At 62.2% G+C, this 18,767-nt stretch overlaps 4 protein-coding genes across 4 annotated transcripts; all 4 read right to left on the bottom strand.

Moving 5' to 3' along the window:
* Positions 1-469: 469 nt before the first annotated feature.
* Positions 470-2,932, bottom strand: LSCM1_01978 (uncharacterized protein; the record flags this gene model as incomplete). Its single annotated transcript, XM_067319574.1, has 1 exon — positions 470-2,932. The coding sequence occupies one exon, from the start codon at positions 2,930-2,932 to the stop codon at positions 470-472; it is 2,463 nt and encodes an 820-aa protein (XP_067176123.1).
* Positions 2,933-5,204: 2,272 nt separating this feature from the next.
* Positions 5,205-11,738, bottom strand: LSCM1_01977 (uncharacterized protein; the record flags this gene model as incomplete). The annotated part of the gene is made up of 1 exon (XM_067319573.1): positions 5,205-11,738. The coding sequence occupies one exon, from the start codon at positions 11,736-11,738 to the stop codon at positions 5,205-5,207; it is 6,534 nt and encodes a 2,177-aa protein (XP_067176122.1).
* Positions 11,739-13,116: 1,378 nt separating this feature from the next.
* On the bottom strand, positions 13,117-14,544 carry LSCM1_01976 (uncharacterized protein; the record flags this gene model as incomplete). The annotated part of the gene is made up of 1 exon (XM_067319572.1): positions 13,117-14,544. The coding sequence occupies one exon, from the start codon at positions 14,542-14,544 to the stop codon at positions 13,117-13,119; it is 1,428 nt and encodes a 475-aa protein (XP_067176121.1).
* Positions 14,545-16,469: 1,925 nt separating this feature from the next.
* On the bottom strand, positions 16,470-17,900 carry LSCM1_01975 (uncharacterized protein; the record flags this gene model as incomplete). The annotated part of the gene is made up of 1 exon (XM_067319571.1): positions 16,470-17,900. One exon carries the CDS (start codon positions 17,898-17,900, stop codon positions 16,470-16,472), a length of 1,431 nt encoding a protein of 476 aa, XP_067176120.1.
* Positions 17,901-18,767: the final 867 nt, after the last annotated feature.

The following is an 18,767-nucleotide window of genomic DNA, read 5'->3' as shown; positions in this document are numbered from 1 at the left end:
ACGCCTGGCCGGACAGCTCATGGGCAAGTCGCCATGCGAAAAAGAGGAGGGCGGGCGGTGCCGCCTGTCGTGCTCAACAACGTCGGCCGCTGCCTTCCACAAGTTCGTTCTCGGTAAACAGACACACTCAGAGGCGAGCACAGGATAGTGAATCCTTCGTCAAGCGTGAGGTGAAGACACGAAAAGGCACCCAGACACAGCAAGGAAGGGAGGTAGTCGCAGCCCACAGAAAAAAAGGGAGGGGGGCATCTTGGAGAGCAGTGTGGACGATGAAACGGTGGCGCTGGAGAGCGCAGATGCAAGGGCGCGTGGGTGTGCATGTTGTTCTACATATTCGCGTTACCAGTAGCAACACCCTTGTCGGGCTATTCATCAGCTCTCAGTGCCGCTGGCTTGCGTGTACGGCCTCTTACACGCTTGTATGCGCCACCACCGCCGACGCCAACACACGCACACCTCATCTCATCTTTTAGCCGCGCATAGCGGCCGAGCCCCGAGAGCAGGCCCACTGCTCCAGAGACGCATTCAGACGCTGCTGCACCTCATCCATTTCTGGCCACGTCCCGCGATCAGACTCGCGGTGGCATCGCACGGCGCAGACGCGCAGCCGTAGCCCGGCGCAGTGCAACTCGGGTGGCCGAATCACTGTCGATAGAGTCGGCGCTACCTGCGAGGTGGAGGCTGCGCTACGGTGAATACCGTAGGAGGGGCGTTTGCCAGCCACTTCGGTGGTCGCGCTGGCCGCAGAGAGCGGTGCAGACGGGGAAAGGGACTGCGTCGAATGCGCATCTCGGACCTCGATCATGGATAGCATCTCGGCCGTCGTGGCTGGCTCGTGTAGGGCAAGTCGCCGCGCAGCCTCGCGCGCACCGGCGATGGTTACGTAGCGGTTCTCCTCCACGTTCAGCACCTCCAACGTTATGTTACCTGGGACGCGGAAGGTCAGATCGCTCTCGGCGGCGTGGCACACTCGCACACAGTCCCTGTCGAAGGCCGCCGTAGGACGCATCGCTGCCCTCGCAGCGGAGGAGGACATTGTCGCTGCGGCCGACGCCGTCGACCCGCCGCTGCAGCCGCCAGGAGCGGATTCCGATTTTGTAGCCTTGTTCTTCGCCGGCGAAGCCCGCTTCCCGCTTGAGGAGGAGCTGGGGCTGAGCGATGCGTCACGGTGCGGAGGCGGCGGGGGTAGATAATAAGCGGAAGACAAAGACAACTTATGGAATGCCTGGGATATGCCATCGGCAGCGCCGCTACGCTCCGTCGCAGATGAGCTTGTCGCCCGCTGCCGATGCAGCTGCTGTTGCTGCGTGTACCACCAGTAGGCGTAGATATCCTCATAGCTGGGGATGTCGCTGGCTGACAGTGACTGTCCCGCAGCCTTACGATCCTCGTCTGTCGCGCAGCGTCTGGTCAAGTAGGCACGTCGCACCGCAAGTAGGTCCTCCATCGATGACATCTGCTGCATGCGAAACGTATCAATCAGCTCCAGAAGCCCCACGTCACTGAGCTCATTGCTCCCGACGTCCAGGACAAGAATGTCTCGATTATGGCGCAGCAGCTGCCCTAGTGCTGTGGCGCCAACGTCCGTGATGTTGTTGCCCCAAAGGTTGAGCGACTCGAGCTGCGAGCGGGGATTCTGCAGCAGCACATTCACGATGCGAGTAACGGCTGCGTCATCAATGCCGTTACCGCGCAAGCTGAGGAGGCGGATGCCAGTGAAGAGGATGCCGTCCCACGTTCTGGGAACTGCCATGCGGTTCTGCTGATTGAAGGTCCGCAGGGCATCGCGCTGCGCCTGCACTTGCTGCAGCCGTTTACCATCCACCTTCCCCTTCTTCTCCATCTCCTCCTGCAGCTGCACCTCGAGCGGCGTTGGCAGCTTATCCAGACCGCAGTATTGCATGGGGTAAAAGTACAGCGCTGAGTCGCCCTCGTTGCGGCCTTTGTTGCCGGCCTCCTCGGCCCTCTGAAGCTCGGCCGCACCGGCTGCGGGCGCGTCCGTTTCTGCACTCTGCGAAGTCGGCGCATTGCGCACGGTTGCCGACTTCAGGTCACTCTTGGAGACACGAGCACTGCTGCCACCGCCACTAGTCGCCGTGTCCGCCGCACTTGCACCACCCGCAGGAGCCGCAGTCACTGCGTTCGAGCCAAAGGGCCGCTCCTGTACGTTTTCGGAGGACGATTGGGGGCTGCACAAGCCAGCCGCTGACATCTCCAGTGTATCACCGAGCGGCAGAGACACGGCATTTCGCACCGTCAGGTCCACGACAAATCCGGCCTGCCCCGGCGCGCTTGCAAGCGCACCCGCCTGCCTCACGTCGGCAACGGAGGTATCTGTAAAAGAGGTGCCTCTGATGTGTTGGTTAAAATCCACGGCTACAGACAAGATGCGCGGGCTGCGGTACACCGCCTCTACCAGCTGCATGTAACTCTGCGCGCTCAGCCCGCAACCGACCAGCTCCACTGAAAGCAAGGAAGGGCAGTGCGGAATGGCGCGGGAGAGCGGCATCATATCTCGCTGATTCAAGCAAAAGACGGGGTAGTGGAGTGAGACGTAGGTGATGACAGCCGTCTCCGGAAGCTGAGGCGGTAGCTCCTCATCCGCAGCTTTCGGTGCAGCCTCAAGGGAACTCTTGCGACGGTTCTTGTGCTTGCCACCTGCACCGGCCCGCTCCTTCTCCTTGGAAGTGGCCCTATTCGCTGGGCGCGATCCCTTCGCAGCTGCATTGGCCGATACGAAGCGCCTGTCCCCTCCATCCCTGCTGTCGCCGCCGGCTCCCCCAGGCGTCTCTAGCGCCCCTGCAGGCAATGGTGGCACATCGACAACACGAGTGCAAATTGCACTGTACACATCCTCCCTCTCTATCACACGCAGAGACTCGCAAAAGGCGCTGTAGTCCTTCAGCAAGTCACCGCACGGGTCGAAGATCATCAGAGCAAAGGCAAAAAAAAAAGGTGACGACGCTGATGCGCAGCGCCCCGCAACGAAATGCAGCCGTCCCCGGAAACACCCTGAGAGGAGTGCTTCGTCTTTTTCCCCTCCCCCCGTCTGCGCGCAGTCACCTCCAATGTGTCGTTCTCTTCTTTGTGTGTGTATGTGAATGTGTGTCTGTGTGTGTGTGTGTGGACTGGTCAGTTTATGCTAAAACGCGAGGGAGAGAGATGCAGCGCCACGAGGCGAAATATATAAATGTATGTATGTATATGTATCGTGAAGGATGGCGAGTGAGGAAAGCAAAGTGGGGAAGAGAAAGGGAGAGCAGAGGAGAGGCAGAGAATAATGAAGAGTCCTCGACGAGCGCCTCCGCCTCCGCACATACATGCACGTGGACAGACACCCATGGCAAGCCCTGCCGCGTATGCGCACCGAGTCCTCCATCAGTTTCGACGGGCGGCCTAGACTCAGCTGAGCGCACACGCAGACTTAAACCTCATCGCCGGCCCACGCTACCCCACCCCCGATGCACACATCTCCCCTTCTCGAACCTGTACGCACGCACAAGGGCGAGAGATCGCGCAGTTCACACAAAGAAATGATGAAGGGGCTCAGGAGGAGGCGGAGGAGCACCCTTCCTTGAATGGCATCGAAGTTTTCCCTGCCTTCGTTGACGATGCACTCATCGTGTAGTACATCTTGTTCAAAGTTCATTGCGAGCTCGTAGGCAGAGAAGCGAGCAAGACAATCAAAGAAATGCCAAATACAGGAAAGGCGAAGCGGTGCACAGAAGAAGAGAAAGGGGGGTAACACAGGGAGGGAGGGAGGGGCACAAAGAAGAGAGGGGGCAGGGGGACTTCTTTGTGACCCCCCTCCCTCTCTGCTAAGTATCGACCGCGCCTCTCCTGCTCTGCACCATTCCAGTACAAAGAGAGAGAAAAAAAGGAATGGCACGATACATCAGGTGGTGGTGGGTTTATATGTGTGTATGAATGCGTATGTATGTGTGCGTGGAGGCGATATAGTCGGCCGAGGCTCGCCCTCAGAGAGAGAGTGAGAGTCGATGACAATAAAACAGCGAGCGGCATGGCAGAGGAAAGCGGCGGCAAAGAGCCAACGTGCGTCCTGCCACACCAATACAGAAAAAAAAAGACGACGACAGCGAAGCCAACGCAAACATTCGGGGAGCAAAGGCAAAACGCGAGACACGGATGTACATAAACAAAACAGCGGTTGGTCCTTTCAAGACGAAATGCTTTTTTTTGATGGAGAAAGAGAGAGCGCGCGCCTCTTCACATTTTCCCTCCTGGCGCGCATCACTGAGAGAGTACATCGAGCCCGTCAACGAAAAGAGGGGGCGCACGGGGGGGTCAAGTCAAAGAGGAAAGAGTGGCCAGTCGCCCTTCTTTGGCAACCTTTCTGTACATACGGCGCCTTCCTAGACGAAGCCAAGAGGGATAGATGCGCTCGGGCACACACACACACGCGCATAGACAACAGTCATGCAAGAAACAAACACAGAGAAAGATACCAGCGACACACGCCGACGGCGTGGCCGACGGGGGGGCCAATCAGTAGGGCGAGCTAGCATCAGCCATGGGACGAAACGGCAACAAAACGTAGAAGAGCCTATAGAAAGCACCTTCAACAGCAAACTTATGGTGCACGCGAAAGGCGGCAAGAGACAACAGGGACATGGAGTATGGTTCGCTACCCCCTCGCTCTCTCTCTATCGGCGCGCGGCAACTTCGTAGAGTCTGGCCGCTGTCGCCGCCACTCAGGCCCATCGCCCCCCACCCACCTGAGCGTACTACCCCTATCAGTAAGATGAAAGTTCAAAACCACTGAAGAAAGGGTGAGCGCGGAGGCGTAATCGAGAGATGGCGGCACATCGTCACACTCACAGAGCAGGGCGCATCTAACGGTGTGGCCCGAAAAAGGGAAGACCCGGGCGAATCCTTTTCCCAGGGCCCTCCTTGCGAAACCGAGAGAGGCATCTTACGGACGATGTAGAAGTTGATCCCGCACCGCCTCCTTGACCTCTACAATGAAGGTGGTTGCTGATGCGCTTGCGAGGCTCGGCAGGGAGGGCAGAGGCAGCGCGGCTTGGGTAAAAAAGGCGGAGGTTGCCGCTGGCCAAGCGTCGCTGTTTACAGCGTCCTTCGGAGAGAGTGTGTGAGTAAGAGTTCACGGAGACAGCGCGTCGTCTCCCGGCGCGCCAACTTTTCCACCGGTTTGAGGCCTCTCCTCTTTCTGGTGTGTGAGTTATTCAGACCTCGCGCGGCGCAATAGCCTTCACTGCCTGCCGACGCGCCACGTAGCGGCGGAAGGAGCGCTGGATCGTAAGCGCTGCCGAATAGAGCAGCTCTTCCACTGCAAGCTCCTCCTCGAGGTAGAGAGATTTTGCTTCCTGCAGTGCTCTCAGGTGACGCCTTGCCTGCACACCTCTGACGAAGCGCTGAATTCTGCGGGCCGCAGACGAAGCTGAGCGCGACAACTTAAATACCTCAGAGCACGCTGCGGACGCACCATCGACACTAGCTTCCGTCCTCACAGTAGCCAGGTCCGTTTCCTCCTCACGCGCCACATGTGCGTCGTTGTACGCGTTCATTATCTTCGCTCGGCGACGCAGAGTGTTGCGCGCGGCAGCATTCCGCATAAAGTCAGCCACCACCCGCGCACTCGCCTTCTCGTGCGCCTCGCCGTCCTCCGCCGCGCACCGGTCAAGGTAACTGTCCCGCGCCCTAGAGCGCTCGGCTCGCTGTTGCTTGCCCTTGATGATGCGGACGAAGTCGCCTAGAAGCGATGAGGCGAACGTTCTGCGCTCTATACGATAAAGCTGCAGCATTGCCTCCTGGTCCACCACATTCGTGTCACCACCGCTAACCATCTCGCTCACCTGTGGCCACGCCCCTGAGCCTGCGGAAGATGCCCGTGCGTGTTCCTCCGGCTCGCTCTCTTCATCTGTGTCAGGGGCGCCTTGGTCGCTCATCGCTTGTAGGTAGGCGTCACGGGCAGCTTGTCGCTGGCGCAGGTCCTTCTTGTCTCGGACAGCCTTGGCAAACACCCACAGACGGCCTCGCGCCTCTCCGCTGCCAAGAGCCTCCCGCTGAAGCCGAAGGGGATGTCTTGACGAGGAGAGCGCCCACGTTCGCGCAGCATCCGGGCGGCATTCCGCAACTGTGGCCACCTGCGCACAAAGAGCTGCGTCGGTAGGCGATCCCGGCCCAATGCAACCTTCTCGGCCCGCTTTCCGGCCATCTCTTTGCTGTCGCCCGAGGTGACCTAGGTGGTCCGAGGCCAAGCGCTCCACCGACTGTTGTGACACCGACTCCCTATCGACCTCCTCCTGCAAAGCACGTGCGTCGTTGTACGCGTTCATTATCTTCGCTCGGCGACGCAGAGTGTTGCGCGCGGCAGCATTCCGCATAAAGTCAGCCACCACCCGCGCACTCGCCTTCTCGTGCGCCTCGCCGTCCTCCGCCGCGCACCGGTCAAGGTAACTGTCCCGCGCCCTAGAGCGCTCGGCTCGCTGTTGCTTGCCCTTGATGATGCGAACAAAGTCCTTCAGAAACTTCCTCGATCCCCAAGTGGCAGGAGTCCAGCGATATGGCCTCCCTTTTCCAGTGGTGGAGCGTCCGGCAGGAGAGTCGCACGTGCGCGACTGCGAAACGCCCACTCCCAAATCTCGGTAACGCGCCCGTACTTCGCAGAGCCGCTCGTTGACTAGCACCGGCCCGTCCTGAAGCTCAAAGTCCTGCATGGCAGATAGATACACATCCCGCACGTGTTGTAGGGCCTTCAGGAACCTTCGGTCCTCCCAGCCCAAGTAGTACCGCTCGATGCAGCGAGCCGCGCCAGCCTCCTGCGCCGCACGGTCGCCGTGGTGCGTCCCCGCCAGAGATCCAACTGATTCCGCTGCCAGCAAAAGAGCCGTCGCTGACGGGAAGGCGACGGCTGTCCCCGGTCGCGACCGCCCCATTCGAAAGGGGATAAGATCTGCCTCCCCCGACGCAGCTGAGATTTGCTCTTGCCTATAAGCATGAGAAGCCCACTGCCGCGCCTCTGCCTCCTCACGGTGCCGCTTCTCTGCGACAAGCTCCGCCTGCCACACGGCCATCTTACTGGCTAGCATCTCACGGGCCACCTCAACGGTACAGAAAGACCCCTCACAAGACACAGAAGCCTTCTCACCCGCTAAGCTCCCCTTCTCCCCAGACAAATCCATCTCTACCCCGCCAAGCAGCTCCTCGCGCTCCAGCCGGTCCAGCTCCCTGCGCTCCGCCGCGATCTGCTCCGCCGTCAGCGGCCGCTCCGGCGACGCTGCGCAGGCCTCCGAGGCCAGCAGCTCCTCGCGCTCCAGCCGGTCCAGCTCCCTGCGCTCCGCCGCGATCTGCTCCGCCGTCAGCGGCCGCTCCGGCGACGCTGCGCAGGCCTCCGAGGCCAGCAGCTCCTCGCGCTCCAGCCGGTCCAGCTCCCTGCGCTCCGCCGCGATCTGCTCCGCCGTCAGCGGCCGCTCCGGCGACGCTGCGCAGGCCTCCGAGGCCAGCAGCTCCTCGCGCTCCAGCCGGTCCAGCTCCCTGCGCTCCGCCGCGATCTGCTCCGCCGTCAGCGGCCGCTCCGGCGACGCTGCGCAGGCCTCCGAGGCCAGCAGCTCCTCGCGCTCCAGCCGGTCCAGCTCCCTGCGCTCCGCCGCGATCTGCTCCGCCGTCAGCGGCCGCTCCGGCGACGCTGCGCAGGCCTCCGAGGCCAGCAGCTCCTCGCGCTCCAGCCGGTCCAGCTCCCTGCGCTCCGCCGCGATCTGCTCCGCCGTCAGCGGCCGCTCCGGCGACGCTGCGCAGGCCTCCGAGGCCAGCAGCTCCTCGCGCTCCAGCCGGTCCAGCTCCCTGCGCTCCGCCGCGATCTGCTCCGCCGTCAGCGGCCGCTCCGGCGACGCTGCGCAGGCCTCCGAGGCCAGCAGCTCCTCGCGCTCCAGCCGGTCCAGCTCCCTGCGCTCCGCCGCGATCTGCTCCGCCGTCAGCGGCCGCTCCGGCGACGCTGCGCAGGCCTCCGAGGCCAGCAGCTCCTCGCGCTCCAGCCGGTCCAGCTCCCTGCGCTCCGCCGCGATCTGCTCCGCCGTCAGCGGCCGCTCCGGCGACGCTGCGCAGGCCTCCGAGGCCAGCAGCTCCTCGCGCTCCAGCCGGTCCAGCTCCCTGCGCTCCGCCGCGATCTGCTCCGCCGTCAGCGGCCGCTCCGGCGACGCTGCGCAGGCCTCCGAGGCCAGCAGCTCCTCGCGCTCCAGCCGGTCCAGCTCCCTGCGCTCCGCCGCGATGTGCTTTGCCGACTGTTGTTGGATGGACTCTCTATCGTCCTCCTGCAATGGACGGGCGTCGTTGTGCGTGGTCATCGTTGGTTGGGGACGCGGAGTGCTGCGTGTAGCGGCATTCTGCGTAGAGTCAGCCAGCGGGAGGACGGTCGTTTTCTTGTCTGCCTTACCGTCCTGTGCCGTACGGCGGTCAAGTCGCTGGTCACGCGGCCTCGAGTAGTCGGCTTGCGTCTGACGGGCTTGGAGGCGGAGAGAAAAGGTATGCGATGGTGGCGAGAAGCTGTGCCTTGTGACCTCTTGTGATGCCAAAGGTTCGCTTGCTCCTGGCATAGATTCGCGACACTGTCTGTGGAGGGAGCAGCGTTGCTGCTCTTGTGCCAGCTCAAGAACAGCCCGCTCATCAAATTCGCTGTCACGAAGAGCCGCAATCTGACCGTCATGCGCCTGCTGGAGAGTACGTGCAGTCTCCAGTTCGTGTCGCTGAAGGGCCTGCAGGCGTCGGTCGTACCGGCCTGCCTCGATCTGTAGCTCCGACAGCCTTGTTGCTACGTCCTTGCGGGCCATGTAGCCTCGCCCCGTACGCTGCAAGGTAGCAGTGCGCAGCTGCAGCATGCCGTGACGAAGCTGCTCTTTTCGCTTTGCGCGCTTGGCGGCACACATCCGACGAGCCATATGGCTACGATAGGCACACTGAATCGCAGTAGCAGCGCGCCCTTCGCGGCTGTGGGTTTGAATTTCGACCGCTGCTCGCAAGCGGGCGGTTGTGAGCAACGGCAACGCATGTTGCTTGGCTATGAGCATCCGGCCGAAGGACTGTAACTTCACTGCGGCCTGGCGACGATGCTCGTGCGCCAGCCGCGCCTTGCGCAGCTGAGTGGTGTGCGAATATATGTCGCGGTAGAGCCGGCGCGCCTGGTGGCCTCGCCATGCCGACTGGATACTAATTGCAGCTTTCACGCGGCGTCGGGCATCCTCGGCGGCACGGGCCATCATGCGATGCTGTAGAGCCACCTTGCAAGCCCTGCGCTGTACGTGCGTGTGCCACTGGCCTTGAATTCGAGTTGCCGCATATTGCCGACGCTCGAGCTCGAGCGCCTCTGCCTCCTGCTGCGCCTTCTCTGCACGAAGAGCTGCGTAGTGGCGGCGTGCATGCAGCGCACGAATCCAGCGTTGTATGCAAGATGCAGCAATGGGGCTCTCGAATGCGTACTTGCGCAGCTGCGCGTACCGACGCCACGCCAGCCAGCCGCGCGCTATTCGTTGCATCTCTGTAGCTGCATGGTGCTGAACACCGCGTCGGCCTCTGCATCCTGCAAAGCGGCCCACCCGGCCAGCTGCAAGAGGATAACGACTGTCACGGCGGTGACGCCGAAACGCTCGCTGAATGCGGCGCGCTGCCATATGGCGCCGCAGCTGGGCGAGCCGCCCGTAAATCGCGCGGGAGGACCGAAGGGCTGCTACACGACGGCGAGTCAGGTGACCGCGGTAGTACCGCTGTATCACTGTCGCGTGAGCGTACTTCTGCTCCAGCTCCTCTTCATCTTGAAGCAATATATCGAGTCGCTGCTGCAGAAATGTCAGTGGGTCTGACTCGAGAGAGCACGACGCTGAGGTTAGTGGGAGGGGCTCATGCGCTACCCCGCTGTGCGACGAGCGGGTGTACGACAGCCTCGGAGCCGTCGCAGGCGGCTCTAAAGCGGCGCCAGTCTGCAATGGAGGGAGGTGCCGTGGCAGAGGCAGGGGAGAAGGCTTTCCGTTGCCGCTATTTCGCGCCGTGCGAATGGATTCGCGCCCTGGCGGCTGCGCAGCTAGGGTCAACTGCGTTGTGGGCGTCGTCTGTGTTGTGAGCCGGTCATGGGCAAAGCGGGAGGGGCTACGCTCCCGCTTGAGTGGCATGCCAGCTGTGGCGGGCCCAGTCACGGTACTGTTTCTCACCGAAAATTCGTGCTGGCGGGTGCTGGCGCGCGACGGTGGCTGGCGTGATGACTCTTGCGCTCGTGCGGCACGCGAGTAGCGCTGCGAGGTGGCCGCGTGCACCTGATGAGAGGGTGGAGAAGAGGGTGTCGTGGCTGTGGCAACACGCTCGCTGCCGGCTGCCGCTGCAACCTCGTTTGTTCGGTCGGTCGGTGGCTGCCTCGCGGATACCGCGGCCATGCGGGAGGCCGGTGGCGAGGGACGCAGCACCTTCGCCCCATACTGGCCTCGGTGCTGTTGCGGCGGCGGCTGGGTTGACTGCGACTCCGGGACACCGTTACGCTTGGACAAGGAGGCCGCGACGCTTGGTGGCATTCCAGAGACGAGGGGTCGACGTGGTAGCGCTGCGGGGCGGTAGATCGGCGTGACATTTCGCGGTGCCCTTGCGGGCGCTGATGGGGCCGACGCACTGGGCAGAAAAGGGTGAGGAAAAAGCTCTGCCACGTCCATCGGGCAGCTGGAGCCCCCACTCTTGCCTTTGTGTGCTCGAGGCGGCAGCGCCACAGGCAAGCGATGCGGTGCGGTGGCTGCATATTTGATCGGCGCGGCACCGGCGGACTCACGCATCTGAAATGCACCGGCGCCACCAGTGGGCATGAAAAACGGCCCTGTTGCTGGGGGCACGCGCGTCATCTCATACCGCCTCCAGCTGCGCTGAATAGAGCGAGCTGTCTCGCTCTCTGGTCCCAGCGTGGAGCAGGCCGTGCGGTACGCCAGTGCGTACTCCTCCAAGCAACGTGCCGAATCTACTGGCTCCAGTGCCATGGCCAAGTTATGATGCGCCACTGCCAGCAGCGATGGGTCCTCGGGTGTTTGGTAGAGCAGCTCGATCGAGCGCTCTGCCATGCGCACCGCCTCTTCGCTGAGGCGAAGCTGAATGAGAATGGCGCTGGTGTTCATGTAGGCCACTGGTGACTCGACACCAGTCATCTCCATCGACGACTTCATGTACTGCAGTGCTTCGGAGAAGTGGCCGCGGCGGCGCTCCATGCAGCCAAGGTTGTTGAGCGTGACTCCGCGCAGGTGCCGCCGCCGCTCCTCGACCTCGCAAAGTGGATACGCGCTGTCCTCCGTTAACTGCATCGCGTACTCGAGCAGCGGGCTAGCTTCAGCGAATGCGTCTCGCTTAAAGTGCTCGACACCGAGCTCGTTGCAGCGCACCACAAGACGCTCCGCTGCATCGTACAGCTCACTACACTGGGCCTGATACTCTTGCAGAAGCTCTTCTTTCCCGACGGCATCCGGCTTGGCGAGGACGGACGAGCGATGGGCAGCTGCGGACGACGTGGAGTTCGGGCCTGACGCGGCGCTGGCCCATTTCTCATGCAGCTGGCTCACCAGGTGGCAGCGGATCTGCAGGGCACGCTCCATGAGCAGTACACTGCGGCCACCTTCGCCATCGCGCTCTGCTTGGAGAGCCTGCAACTCCAGTATCTCCGCCTCGTGAGCCGTCTCGTGGCCATTCAGCTCGCCCTCGACGGGTGGCGGGTGGGCAAGGGAATACCGACGCACCGCGGCCGCCATGTGAAGCATCTCGCTCTAGAGAAAAGGGGAGCCAAAAGCACTTGTCGTTGCTACGGATATGTGCCCAGCCACGCCTCTCTCGTCCTCTTCACCTCTCCCGCGTCTTCTCCGGGGGAAGGCGGAGGGAGGCGAGTCGAACGTGGGGGGATGCGCGTATCTGCGGATACAGGACGGAGAGTGGGGAAAGGGAAGCTATCAGCTCGCGCACAAGGGCGACGACGGCGAGCACCCTCTGTATCTCCCTCTGTCTATAACAGTGGTACGAGAAGCGCGCGCCTGTGCCGCTGTCGTTTGCGGACAGCAGGGACGCAGGACGAGAAGGTGGAGAGAAGGGCAGATGGGAGAGCGAGACGATTGAGCTGTGGCGAAGTACCTTTCCGCGCGCGCTTTTGTTTGGCGTTGGTCGAAGAGGCCGCCAACGAGGAAGCCAGAGCCTGAAAAGGGGAGAAAGAGACAAAGAAAGCCAAGATACGTTTACATAGGCGCGTCTAGCGAACTACCAAGAGAGTGGGGGAGGAGGGGGAGAGGTCGGCAGAGGAGTCGAGCAGTCGAAAAGACGGGAGTGGGTGGAAGGCGCCGTTGTGCTAAGTGTACAAAGCCGGTGCATACACGCACAGACTGCGGGACACGGGGCAGTGGCAGGTGACAGCCATGCGTATCCGGCTCTGCTGCTGCCCTGGCGGTGCTGTTTGATAGAGCGACTGTGCACGTAAAGATCGCGAGCGTGAGCATTGCGTAGCGCACAGCTCCCTCATACGAGCAACTAAGAGGCGTCAGTGCAATGCCGTAAGCTTCTCTTCATGTAAGCGGCGCACGTATCAGGGCGGCATGAGTTCACGCATGTAACGCGTCCAGCAGGAAGAGCACGACGTACAACGATTTTTTGCTTTTTTTCTCCGGGGCGTGGTACCGTTTGCGCGGGTGTTGAAGGTCAAGGAGAGCGGCGAAGCGAATGTGCATGAGCGAATCGGTGCTCCGCCCCCCCACACACATACACACACGTGGCCTGCCGAGCCTGTGTTACGATGCGCAGTCACGAGCACAGAGACGGCTTTCTGCGGATGCCCATAAGCAAAGCGAGGCAGGACGCGCGCGCGCACTGCATCCTATCCGCCAGTGCAGCGCCCCTCCCCCGCACGCAGCACTCGGAAAGCCCTGCATGAACGAAATGATGCGAAAAAGAACAAAATGGGGGAGAGGGGTGAGAATGAGATGCCAAGTGAAGAATAAAATCACCAGGCGTGCACTGCACCGCACCAGCCTCGCACGTCCACTCCACCTCCGCTCACATGCCCGTTGCGTGACAAGAAAGGGGAAGTGAGAGAGAAAGGCGAGCCTATCGAGGAGACGGCAGGATTGGCCGTGCTGATGCGTGTGACTACGGCTCATCGACTCTATCCTGAAGCTTCCGGGTGACATCCCTGTGAGTGAAGGTACGCTGTCCCTTCTGGAACTCTGTCACCGTCACGTACGGCATGTCGGCTGCTGCCGCATCCGCACCATCCTGGGCCGCCGGATGAGTCGGCGCCACCGGCTTCAAAATCCATTTCTGAGTCAGTAATCCCTCCACACCGACCGGGCCGCGAGCGTGAATACGGGCGGTGCTGATGCCCACCTCTGCCCCAAGGCCGAACCTGAACCCGTCCGCGAAGCGCGTAGAGCAATTGTGAAACACGCAGGCGCTCTCGACCCGCCGCTGAAACTCCGCGGCGGCGGCATTGTCATTGGTGAGGATGGTGTCTGTGTGGTGCGAGCCGTGTCGGTTTACGTGCGCGATAGCCGCCCCCAAGTCGTCGACCACCTCCACCGTCATGTGCGCATCGCCGTACTCAACATGAAGGGAGGCGGCCGGCTCACTTGTCAGACCTGCAGCGATGGCCTGCGGGCCGCCATAGAAGGATACGCCCGCATCCTTCATACCTTTGAGAAGGAATCGCGCCGCCGTGGTGCTGTGTGCGGGAGTTTGAAGCAGATTTCGATGCAGCAGCAACGTCTCTGCCGCGTTGCACGCCGCCGGGTAGTTCAGCTTTGCATCGATCGCCACGGCCAGCGCCGCGTCCACGTCGGCGTCCTCGTGCACGTACACATGACAAATGCCATCGGCGTGGCCCAGCACCGGAATGCGGGTGGAGCGCTGAATACTCTGCACCATCGCATTGCTCCCGCGGGGCACCACGAGGTCAATGTACGCATCCAGCTGCAGAAGACTGTACACGTCGGCACGACTCGTGACGAGGCCAATCACCCCACGTGGTACGCGACCCTGCGTGCTGGACTCGACGGCCGAGACGATCACGTCGTGCAGAACCGCGTTGGAGTGCTCCCCCTCGCGCCCACCCTTGAGAAGAAGCCCGTTTCCGGAGCAGAGAGCGAGAGAGGCGATCTGCGGGAGGCTGTCAGGGCGGGACTCGAACACGACGAGTATCACCCCAATGGGGGCTGTCTGCTTCAGCAGCAGCAGGTCGCTGTCCAGCTCACGTGCTGAGAGAACCTGCCCGATCGGGTCCGGCATGTCAGCCAAGGTGAAGATCCCCTCCACTACCGTGGCAAGCTTACTTGGCGTCAGCTGTAACCGCTTCAGCAGCGGAGGCGCAAGGGCGCTTGCTTTGGCTGCCGCCATGTCTTCCTGGTTCGCTGCAAGAATGCGGGCCTCGTTAGCCTGTAAAGCCTTGGCCACCGCGCGCAGCATTGTCTGTCGTTCAGCGTACGTGAGGTCACTCAGGACAGAGGAGCCAGCGCGCGCTTCCTCTGCGCAGCGCCGCATCGCCAGCATATCCATTTCCGTCCCCGCATCGGTAAAGTTCATGATGATGACAATGGTGTGCGTGTGTGGCTCTGTTGAAGTGACAAGAGTGTGGGACAGTGCGCCCCTCCCGAGGACTCTTTGTGGGCGCTACACTATTGCGACAAGCGAAAAACAAAAGGAGAGAGAGAGTCACGGGTAATAAAAGCGCAGTAACAGAAGCTATTGCGGGCGTCGATGGAGGAGGGGGGAGGGGAGGAGGGCGGTGGCTTAGAGCACTCAGCCCTCTCCGTGTTGCAGCGCCTGCCGTGCAACAAATGGCGCGTGGCAACCACGCACACGCATAGACACATAGAGCTGCATGAAAACGTGTGAAGACAGCAGTGCGGTGGAACAGTGGAGGAAGAACTGCCCCCGTCCCTCGTTCCCACCACGCGTACTCAGAGACAGAAGCACCATTGGATTCCTTCGAGCACAATGGTTCGCAGCAGCAGCAGCAATCGATGGGACGCCAAGGCTCAAACGGACACCTCGCGAGAGTCGGCAAGGGCCTCTTCCGCAGCACTCCTACCATTCCGGCTGCCCTGGCGGTATTGCACGACTGCTGAAAAGACACTCGGCCGGCTGCCTCAGCCGTTGCTCTGCAGCGGCCTTCCACATTGGGAGTCCTATAAGCGTCGATCTCGCACGCTTTCGTTTGTTTGTTTTTTTTCTGTACCCTAATGCTCATGTCGGACGCACCACTACAGGGGCAGGGTACGGCGCCGACTCCGAGGCGAAGCCAAGGGCCTGCGGGCACGAGGCGTCAACGGACACATCCAGGATGTTTGCTCTGCTGGCCGGACCTGCCGTGCCCCCCCCCTCTATCTTAAGCCTGCGCCCACCGGCTGCGCGCTGCGCTGACGATTCGCCAAATATGTCAGCCAAGCATCGACACCGAATCACCGCCAAGTCACTCGTGTGTGTGCAGAATACACAGCGTCTTTCGCATCGGGTCGCATGGGCAGATGATGCACCGACGCCGAAAGCACGGCGAGAAGAGCCCGCGCGGCTCCGCCGAGGCTGCCAGACATCGCTTTCGAGAGCCCCGACACAACCTCACGGCGTGCAGCAGCTTGAAGTGGTCCGGGAGGCCACATGACACACAGGCGCAACATAGAATCACAGAGCACACACACCCTCACCGGAGGCTCAGTCATTTAGCCCTCAGACGCATACGGCATGCACCGAGGCCACCACCCACCTACCCACCCTCACCCGCGCGGCAGACGCCGCCCTCTTCGCCTTCGGGGCTGTGGCTGAAGGCGACACGCGCTGCCCACCCAGGTGCGCCTGGCGCGGCACGTGCGCGAATAAAAAGCGAGGGAGGCCAAGCGCAGCCGGCTGAACGCGCGGCGCGATCCGGAGCCACACCGCTCGCCCTGGGCGAGCCAGGAATCGGCCATGGAGCACTCAAGGTACATGAGCAGTGGCTGTGTGCGTATCTGTCGGGCCAACGTGTTCGCGGCGGAACAGAGTAGAGTTCGCCTGACCCTTCGAGAAGAGTTTTGTGTGTATGATGTGAAAGCGAAGCACTGACAGAAGAGAGGGGGTCTTAGACGACAACGAAGCGTCGCTCCTGCAGGGCGAAAGAGACACGAATACCACTCTCGCCAACCCCCGCGTGTGTGTGCAGAAGAGGGTATGAAAGAGTCGGTAGTGCACAGCGAAGGAGTCGTCGAGCTACACCAATGAGGCATACACACTTCTTTCCACCCCGGTCACCCCGAGAGACGCACCTGGGCCTCCCCACTCCCTGTAAACGGGGGTTGAAGTGCGCAGAGAATGGAATGTGACACGCCGAGACAGCGACACGCGAAAAAAGGGGGCAGAAGAGTTGCAGGCCGAAAAAGAGAGGCCGCACTCCGTGTGGTAACGCGCGTCATTGGCAGGCACGACATGTACACCCACAGACGCCACGGCAGCAAAGCGAATTTGCGCGCCCGAACTTACTTCTTCGCGGTCTTCGCCTTGCGCTCCACGGCCCGGGCGGCGCGCTCCTTGCGCAGGCGCTCCTCGCGGCGGATGTGGTCCTTCTTGAGCGGGCCGAACCACTGGTTCTTCTCCTTCTTCGTCTGGAAGCGGCCGTGGCCGATCTTCGAGCTGGTGTCGATGAACTTCAGCACGATCTTCTCCTTCAGCTGGCGCGACGTCTGTGGCGCCATCGGGCGCCGCAGTATCATCACACGGCGGCGCGGACCCGACACAGAGCCCTTCAGCATCACGTAATCGTTGCGCACCGTACCGTACCCCACGAAGCCACCCATCGGCGTGATCGTCTTGGCTGTCAGATCATACGTTGTGGTTGCCTGGTTCGGCTCCACAGCAACAGTGCGGCCGATCTGGTAGATCTTCTTGTTGAGCTGCGTGCGGTGGTGGTAACCGTGCTGACCGGCGCGCGCAACCGTGTACATGACGCGGGCAGGATGCCAGGCGCCGATGCACGCAACCTTGCGCAGACCGCGGTGCGTCTTGCGCGGCAGGCAGGCAACGCCCCAGCGCTTCACCACACCCTCCGTACCGTGGCCCTTCGTCACGGAGCACACGTCGCACGCCTCCGACTGCTGGAAGACGGAGTCCACACGCACCTCCTTCTCCAGCAGGGACTTGGCCAGCGCGATCTTCGCCGCAATGTTGCCGCCGTTGATTTGGATCTCCTGCACATGCGCCTTCTTCACACGCACGCGGTGGTTGCGCAGCTTGCGCAGCTGCGTGTGCGCGATCACGCGGATGACAGACGCCTTCTTGGCGAACGCGTTCAGCGTGCGCGCCTCGGCGACCTTGCCCTCCTTCGTGTTCGCGAATTGCTTCTGGCGAGTGAAGGCCAGCTGCGCAGACTGCTTCCAGTTCTTGTAGTAGCGGCGGCGGAACTCCACGCTTGTGTGGTGCGCCCACACCGTGCCGATCGTCTTCAGACCGACAGGCGTCTGGCGGTAGCCCACAATGCCGGCAATCACCATCGGTAGCGCCTCCAGGATCGTCAGCGGCTCCACCACCTCCTTCTTGTTCACCTTCGATCCAGGGCGGTCGACGTCACGCACGATGTGCGTCGCGCCGGCCTTCGGAAACGCGGGAGCGCTTCCGCGGAAGGAAGCCAAGGTGGCCGTGGCGGGGATGCACGAGCTTGCAGTGAGGTATGGCGGCCTTCTTAGCTGTTCGTGCGAATACTTCAGTTTCTTCGCCAGCGGGAGAGGGGGGAGAAGAAAGAAAAGTGAATGAAGGCTGTGTGGAGGCCGGAAGGCGGTCGGCACATTCGGCTCGATTCCTCCAACCTTTGTGGCTGCGCACAAGTGCACGGTTTCTTCGTGCTCAAGAGAACAGCGGCGCCACCTGCACTTCTGGCTGCCTACAGTGCCCCCTTCCCGTGGCGCCGGCTGCATCCCCGTGGCTTAGCTGAACGAAATGGCCGCTCGGCCCATCAACAGGGGGTTTCGCCGTAGTTTACGTAGCAGGTCGTAGAGCACCGCTGGCAGGGATGAGTCATGGCACCCCGGGTTGAACGCACCACTGTGTGTGTGCGTGTGAAAGAGGGGGCGAGGGGGTCACCCTTCTCGGGCAGCAGCATGTGCAGTCGCGCCGTCCGCGTGAGGGTGAGGCCGCAGACCCAACAAACGCAGGAACAAAGGGAGGGAAAGGGGCCGCATATGCGTCGCGCACCGCGTTCGCCGCCGTCATCGGCGTGATGTGCCGGCACCACTCGCTCCGCCCGCCCTGCGTACTCGGCCATAGCGCAGCCAGCGATGGGCCACGCAGCAAACAGTGCCACCGCATCGAGAGCAGTCGCCGCGCCCCATTGCAACGCCCCGGTAGTCGGTGAGCACGGCATCATCGCGGCTCGCGCCGACAGCCACACAGTCGCCGCAGGAGACGCTCGAGATGGCCCCGTCGTCCGGTACTACGCTGCTTCCGTGCACCGCTAGGTGGCGGTCTTTACCTCCCCGATGCCAGCCAGCCTCGCCCTGCCGTCGCACGCGGCCCCGGCAGCCCCACAAGACTGGGCGAGGAGGGGGCGGCGGGGGAGAAGAAGCGCCCTCGGCTCCGGCCTGGCTGGGACTGACGCTGAGCCAGCTGGCTGCCTCCGCCGCCGGCTGCGCTGCTCGGCACATGCCTGCAAGCTGCATGCCGCCCATCCACACATCAGCCTCCGCGTTCGCATCGCCTCAGGGACTTACGCTTCACCTTATTCGCACGACGCTCAGCGGCGCGGGGCAGATGGAGAGAGCGCCTCAGCCCTGCGACACGGCTGT

This window comes from Leishmania martiniquensis, chromosome 32, assembly GCF_017916325.1.
Source record: "Leishmania martiniquensis isolate LSCM1 chromosome 32, whole genome shotgun sequence".
NCBI lineage: Eukaryota > Euglenozoa > Kinetoplastea > Trypanosomatida > Trypanosomatidae > Leishmania > Leishmania martiniquensis.
Note: the sequence above shows the minus strand (reverse complement) of the source record. Positions and strands in the feature narration are given on the sequence as shown.